Genomic DNA, 7,743 nt, shown 5'->3' on the forward strand with positions numbered 1-7,743 from the left:
CTAATTGTTAGGGATGCAGCTCATCACATCTTCTTAGACAGCTTGAAGCACATTAACAGATGCCAAGAAGAGTACATTTTAATATATACTAGTCACAAGTTATTAACTGGGAAACCTCAGACTGCTTTAAACAGGAAGTGTCTCCTTTGGCACTTACCCACCTTAAGGAACTAAAAATCCTGAATTGTTAAATGGTAGTGGTGGTTTAGTCACTAAGTCGTGTCTGACTCTTGCAACCCCATGGACTGTAGCCCGCCAGGCTCCTCTGTCCATGGGATTCTCCAGGCAAGAGTACTAGAATGGGTTGCCATTTCCCTCTCCACGGGATCTTCCCGACCCAGGAAATTAACCCAGGTCTCCTGCATTGCAGGCAGATTCTTTACCGACTGAGCTCATATAATTGTTAAATATATACTTATTACAGTAGAAAGCAATACTAAGATTTTCTCTTTTTATATCAGAAGTTGAAAATGAAAAACTTCCTATAACATTAATGAAAATTAAACTAAAACCAGACTACCCCAAGTATCCTGTTGTTGTTGTTCAGTTGCAAAGTCATATCCAACTCTGCGACCTGTGAACTGCAGCATGCCACGCTTCCCTGTCCTTCACTATTTCACAGAGTTTGCTCAAACTTCATGTCAAATATCCTGATTAAGACTTTAGTGATATAATAATAACTATTATATGCCTTTTGTTATTTAATTTTGTCTATCACTTTCAAATTTTCAGAAAATCTTGAATAAAAATTTTATGCAGTCAAAAATACATGATATTCTGTAACATTACATGTTACTCATCATAACATTGTAATAAAGACTAAAAACAATCTACAGGGGAATAGTTCAATAAATAATAGTATGTCTATACAATGGAGTCTATATGGCCATTCAGTTCAGTTCAGTTCAGTCGCTCAGTCATGTCTGACTCTTTGCAACCCCATGAATAGCAGCATGCCAGGCCTCCCTGTCCATCACCAACTCCTGGAGTTTACTCAAACTCATGTCCATCAGGTTGGTATAGCCATTAAAAAGTATTAAAAATCAATTTCTAAGATATATTAAGAAAGGTACCAAAAATGCACATACTTTCATTTGTAAATAGCTCACTATCCATTTGTGAAAAAAAATTATAAACCTATGTATAAGAATTTGCTTATATATAAATAAAATATCTCTAGAAGAACAGATAAGAAACTGATAAGTCTGGGAAGAAAAAGTAGTGGTTGGGCAGTACTAGTAAAAGGAAATGTACATTTCTTATCTTTTGAATTTTGAGCCACATGAAGGTAAAATTTCACTTAAAATTTTCTTTAATAAAATAAATAAATCCATTTGATGAGCACAACAACACTGGGAGATAGGCAAATGCATTCCACCAGGCAGATGCAGAGGAGGAAAACAAGACAGGTGTTAAGTGATTTGCCAAAAGGATATAACTGCTGGATTATAGCACATAAACTCAACTCCAAATCTCCTAACTCCAGGATCAGGTCTCTATCCAACACACCAAAATGTATCACCTTCAAAGGATACTTGGTACCAATATATTTTAAAAAGTAAAGCAAATAGTTTTTCAGAGCAGCAGCCATTATTTCTGAAGTCTTCCTTTAGAGAAGGATGACCCAGGGTGAATCACGGAAGAACCCCAAGTAAGAGGTCCTTGCCTCAAATTATCCACTCTGCAAGCCTATGTGAGAATCCTGATGTGGTCATGATATACAGACACACACTAATGGTATGGATGTTACACAACCCCACACATGTTTCCTTCTACCCTCAGCTGCATGCCTGTCCTTTGCAAGCTAGACATATATCAATTAGGGTATCACAAAGTTAACTCTCAAATCACAGGAGCTTTTTATGTGGAGCAGATCTAATCTATAGCTGGGGAGAAGGTGAAAAAAACTTGGCAGTCTTTTTCTCATGTGAAATTTATCAATGTACATATTTGTACAATATTCTGAGACTCCTATTCAGGGTCATGTGAAAGGACAACACATAAATGGAGAAGGTAGTGGTACCTAAGCTGTACCTTTTCTCTGTATTTGACTCCAAGTAATTCTTAAAACTCATTGGAGGGTCCTGTAGAAGTTACCAAAGAAGTCATTTTCCTAGGAGGGTTTTCCCTGTTAAAAGTCTCCTCCCCTCCTCCTACAACCAAATTTCAAAGTTAGATTTCAAATAAAGGGACAAAGGGGGAATTAGAGAAGGCAGTCAAAAGGTACACATTTCCAGTTACAAGATAAATAAGTACTAGGATTGTAATCTTCTTATGCTCATTCAGTCGTGTCCAACTCTTTTGTGACCTCATGTACTGCAGCCCACAAGGCTCCTCTGCCCATGGGATTTCCCAGGCAAGAATACAAGAGTGGGTTGCCACTTCCCTCTTCAGTGGCTCTTCCAAATCCAGGGATCAAACCCGTATCTTCTGCATTGACAGGCGAATTCTCTACCACTGAGCCACCAGGACTGTAATGTACAATAGGATAAATATAATTAACACTGCTATAAGTTACATATGAAAGTTATTAAGAGACTAAATACTAAGACTTCTTATCCCAAGAGAAAAAATATTTTTTCTATTTCTTTAATGTTGTGTCCATATGAGATGATGGATATCCACTAAACTTATTATGGTATTCATTTCATGATGTATATAAGTCAGATCATTATGCTGTACTTTTTTTTTACTTTTATGTTATTTTATTTTTAAAACTTTATTGTCATAATTTTTTAAATTTATTTTTTAATTGAAGGATAATTTGTTGTACATCTTAAATTTATACAGTGTTGTATATTAATCATATATCAATAAAACTGAAAGAACAAAAGAACATTCCTTTGGGGGGCTGAATATTCCATTTATGTGTATACCACGTTTAAAAGCCTACTCATCTGTTGATGTATACTTGTGCTGTTTCTTTCAGCTGCTATATAGCAGAGTATTATTATGAACGTTCCTTTTCAAGTATCTGTTTGATACTTTTATGGCATTGAAACATGTATACTATCATATAAGAAATGAATCGCCAGTCTATGTTCGATACAGGATCTGGGGTGCCTGGGGCTGGTGCACAGGGATGATCCAGAGAGATGATATGGGGTGGAAGATGGGAGGGGGGTTCAGGATTGGGAACTCATGTACACCCGTGGTGGATTCATGTCAATGTATGGCAAAACCAATACAGTATTGTAAAGGAAAATATAGTAAAAATTAAAATTTTTTAAAAATGCATAAAAAAAATAAAGTCTAAAAAAAAAAATTCTTTTGCATCTATTTAGGAGTGGAATCGTTGGGTCATACCATAATTCTGTTTATAATATGCTTAAACTTATCATTGTACTTACTATTTAATATAAAATGTATTTGCATAAATATTTCATTAGAAACTGCTACTATAAAAAACATAAAATTATATAATTTCTACATTAGCTATAATGTAAATAATACATTATTTACATGTTCAAAAATTTAAAACCTCTACCATGTTTTGTCTATGATTGTCAACATATTTGAGAAGTAGAGAAAATAATTAAAGCACAAATATACCACCCGCCATTCATATTTTTGCTTTTAAAATATTGTTCAATACAAATATATGAATATAATTTAAAAAATAGTATGGCAAACATGGGTCAAGAGATAATTGTTTAAACACCTCGTATTCTTCTCTCACATTGGGGAACTGAGTTTTTAAAAACCTGAAGACAGTTAGTAAGTACTTTAAAACAGCCATTAAATAATGCTTTAAAGTAAAACCTTTTCTTTTCTTTTTCAGGATAAACTCAAAGCTGGCAATGCCCTAGAATTTTTGGGTCTTGAAAGGAAACAATTTGAATGACTGAATTTGCTACAAAGGCAAATTTCAAGAAGACATTTTACTTTTGCTTTTAAATACGTATCACATATGCATTATTGAAATCCTATTTTGAACTCTTTTATCCAGAAATAGAATATATCCAAATACCCTAAACTATTCATAACAAAAATGATTCTCATGTTTTTATTCTGAAAAACAGTACATTATTTCATGTGCAAATCAAAAATTATTTTCCTACAGCCTTTAAAATTAATGGCAGAAATAAAAAGCAAAATGCCATTAATGATTCATATAAAAAAATAAGATTCATCCTAGAGGGTTCATGTAGGTTCTCTACCTTGAGCAAATATTTGTTAATAGGTCCCAAATAACCTATTTTCATTCACTTTAAATACCTTCCATTAGCTCAGAAGTGGGCTGGGAATGATTTAGAGTCCAAAAAAAAAAAAATACACATTTCCCATAATCTCTAGGAACTTATAACCCAATTAAGGAGGCAAAATACATGTTTGTGGAATAATTACTAAGCAATAAAAAACGCATGTCACAGAATTTCAGTTAAGAAAAATTCATTTGATTCCAACTTTGGGCACATCTTCACAGAAGCTGGAACTCGAGATGAGTCTATAAAGATGAATAAAGCATGTTAAGAGTTGGAAGATGGTAAATAGGAAGGCAAAACAATGGGAACATAGTTTCCATTTGAATAAGAACTTACCTATTCTGGAGAAAAGTTTCAGTATATAATTTACTTTTACCAGAAACTCTTTCCATTTGAAATACTGAGCAGACTGGGTAAAGCAAGCTGTGGAGGTTGAGCAGGGCAATACCAGGGTAGCCTGTTATACTCACTGCATTTCTATTCGTTCCACCTGGTCTGCTGAAGACGAACTTGGTTCTGGGAGGGGTGATGAGCATCTGTGGTTCATGTACCTCTGGCTGAATTCTAAAACGTAATTTTTCAAAATTACCCGCTTGCTCTAATTGTGGTTTTCTGGCTTGTTGTTTTTGTGTGGGGTTTTTTGGCCTCGCCATGGCATGGGGGATCTTAGTTCCCTGACAAGGGGTTGAATCCATGTCCCGTGCAGTGGAAACACAGTCTTAACCACTGGACCACCAGGGAAGTCCCATCCTCTTGATTCATTCATACTTCTTTTCCCTCCGATTAGTCAAGAGTTGAGTATGACATGTAATTTGCACTGATTTAATCTTTGCTAACCTACACTCATCTTATTTTCTTTATTTTAGTCTATAACTCCATCTCCTTCTTGCTTCTCCTGTTGCTTTCTAAAACTTTACCCACCCAACACTTTGCTTGTTACTCCAGTCTGCTTTAAAAGAAAGAGTTGAGTCAAACAGCAACATGAAGCGTATGTTATTATTTTTTACTTCCCCCTTCTTTAGGGGAAAATGTCTTGTTTCTTTTTAAATATTCTGTATTTGAGCACTTTTAACATAGTGTTTGATGACTGCTTTATTATGGAAAGCAACCTGATCATCTCATTCAATGTAATTTTAACAGATATATAGATAAAGACATAGTTTAAATAGATCTGGGGTATATTCATACTCATAGAGTATTTATGTGATATGCCAGGGTTGTAAGGCAGTTCCACACACTGGGGACATAGAAAGTTAACAAAAAGGATAAAATCTGTTCTCTGATGAAAGCTACAACCTGTAGGTAAGAAACTATAAATAAATAAAGGAGGGAGGACAAAGAAAGGAGAAATGGAGAGTAAGAGGGGAGGAGGAGGGAGGGAAGGAAAGGAGAGAGGGCGGAAACTTATACTGATAAACATTATGCAGAAATTAAAACAAGAAGATGTATAGAATGACTTGGGGAAGGATGGGAGATAAAACATTAAGTTGTAGGGCCAGAGAATATCTGTTTTAAGAGGACTTTGAACTAAGACTTGAGTAACAGAAAGAAATGGCCATGGAGAAGAGTATTCTGGGGAAGGGCTAGAGCAGCAAAGGTTCTGAGGCAGAAAAGATCTGGGGCAGAGCTTGTGAGCAAGGGAGAAACAGGGATGAAACTGAAAAGCTGGCCAGATAAGTAAGCTGTGGTCAAGAGTTTAGATTTTCATATTAAGTTTTTTAGTAAGCCAGTGGAGTTTTTAAAATAGGTTTGTGACATGCTCTGTCTTATGTTTTTGGAAAATCCCATGGATGGAGGAGCCTGATAGGCTGCAGTCCATGGGGTCGCTAAGAGTTGGACATGACTGAGCAACTTCACTTTCACTTTCCACTTTCATGCATTGGAGAAGGACATGGCAACCCACTCCAGTGTTCATGCCTGGAGAATCCCAGGGACGGGGGAGCCTGATGGGCTGCCGTCTCTGGGGTCACACAGAGTCGGACACGACAGAAGCGACTTAGGAGCAGCAGCAGCAGAGAATTATTTTAAGGCGTCAAGAAACGATGATGACTTGGGCAAGAGTAGTAGAACAGGGACAGTGACATGGGGTTGTAGGGAGAAGCAACAGCACTTGATAAATGTGAGGACAAGGGCAAATGGGAAGGAAAAAAATCAAGGCTGATTCCCAGGTGTCTGTGTGTGTGTGCACCATAGTTTGTTCAGTCTCTTACATTTGGACATTATATGTAATTTCCAATATTTTACAATTACAAATAATGCTGCAATAAAATTAGGTACATTTGTCATATCACACATAAGGATAATTCCAACATAGATTCGATCAAAGATTTAACTCTAAGATAAGGTGAAACTATGCAGACACTAGAAAAGATGAGAAACTTCCTCTTTAAACCAAATATAAAGAAGGGCTTTCTAATGATGTCCTTTCTGTGCAGTAATTCTGGGGACATTTAGCCTCTGTAATGTAGCTAAGGCTATTAAACTCATCCATATTTTAGACAGATGCCTTGACTCCTAGTTTTTTTCACTTGAGCATCTGCGTTGATTTATTTTACCATCATGAGGAAGACTGACAAAAACAGGTTTGGGAAGAAAGAGAATCAATAGCTCTGCTGTTGGCTGCTTCTGCTAAGTCGCTTCAGTCGTGTCCAACTCTGTGTGACCCCAGAGACGGCAGCCCACCAGGCTCCCCCGTCCCTGGGATTCTCCAGGCAAGAACACTGGAGTGAGTTGCCATTTCCTTCTCCAATGCATGAAAGTGAAAAGTGAAAGGGAAGTCTCTCAGTCATGTCTAACTCTTCACGACCCCACGGACCGCAGCCTGCCAGGCTCCTCTGTCCATGGGATTTTCCAGGCAAGAGTACTGGAGTGGGGTGCCATTGCCTTCTCCATCTGCTGTTGGGACTTACTATATTTCAGGTGTGTCTTAGACATTTGAGTAGGAATGTCCATAAGCAGTTAGGTACACTATTTTGGGGAGTTAAAGAGGGAAGTTGGGAAGAGGGATCAGTGTATAGAAAGTATTTAAAGAAATGAGACTGGATGAAATCACCAGGAGAAAAAGTAAAGCAGAGAACCAAAAGAACCTAAGACTAATTACTAGGATTCACCAGCACTGGAAACTAAGTAGTGCTCGGTGAAGTAGGAAGAAAACCAGAAAAAAATGTATTCAGAAGTAAGGGGGAGACAATGTTTCAAGAAGGCCTAATAGCTTTAGGCATTAAAAAAGAAAAAATATAAAATACTATGGTACTGGGCTTCTTTGGTGGTACAGGAGCTAAGAATCTGCCTTGCAATGCAGGGGACACAGGTTGGATACCTAGTCTGGAAAGATCTCAATGCTTCGGAGCAACTAAGCCCATGAGTCACAAGTACTGAAGCCCTTGCACCTTAGAGCCCATGCTCCGCAGCAAGAGAAGCCACTGCAACAAGAAGCCCGTGCTCCACAACAAGAGAAGTCACTGCAACGAGAAGCCCATGCACCGCAGCAAGAGAAGCCACTGCAACGAGAAGCCCATGCTCCACAGCAAGAGAAGTC

At 37.4% G+C, this 7,743-nt stretch overlaps 2 protein-coding genes across 3 annotated transcripts in view; one reads left to right on the plus strand and one right to left on the minus strand.

Moving 5' to 3' along the window:
- Positions 1-3,976, plus strand: part of ACMSD (aminocarboxymuconate semialdehyde decarboxylase) — a 62,126-nt gene extending 58,150 nt beyond the window's left edge. The window contains exon 10 of one of the 2 annotated variants that reach the window (XM_040228401.1): positions 3,782-3,976. In XM_040228401.1, the coding sequence (XP_040084335.1) occupies positions 3,782-3,844 (63 nt within the window). In that variant the 3' untranslated portion in view covers positions 3,845-3,976. The remainder of the gene's footprint in view (positions 1-3,781) is intronic. The other variant, XM_040228402.1, reaches the window with a different exon arrangement.
- Positions 1-7,743, minus strand: part of LOC120854130 (craniofacial development protein 2-like) — a 111,499-nt gene that overhangs the window by 96,264 nt on the left and 7,492 nt on the right. The gene's annotated exons all lie outside the window — the stretch shown is intronic.

This window comes from Oryx dammah, unplaced genomic scaffold, assembly GCF_014754425.2.
Source record: "Oryx dammah isolate SB20612 unplaced genomic scaffold, SCBI_Odam_1.1 HiC_scaffold_27, whole genome shotgun sequence".
NCBI lineage: Eukaryota > Metazoa > Chordata > Mammalia > Artiodactyla > Bovidae > Oryx > Oryx dammah.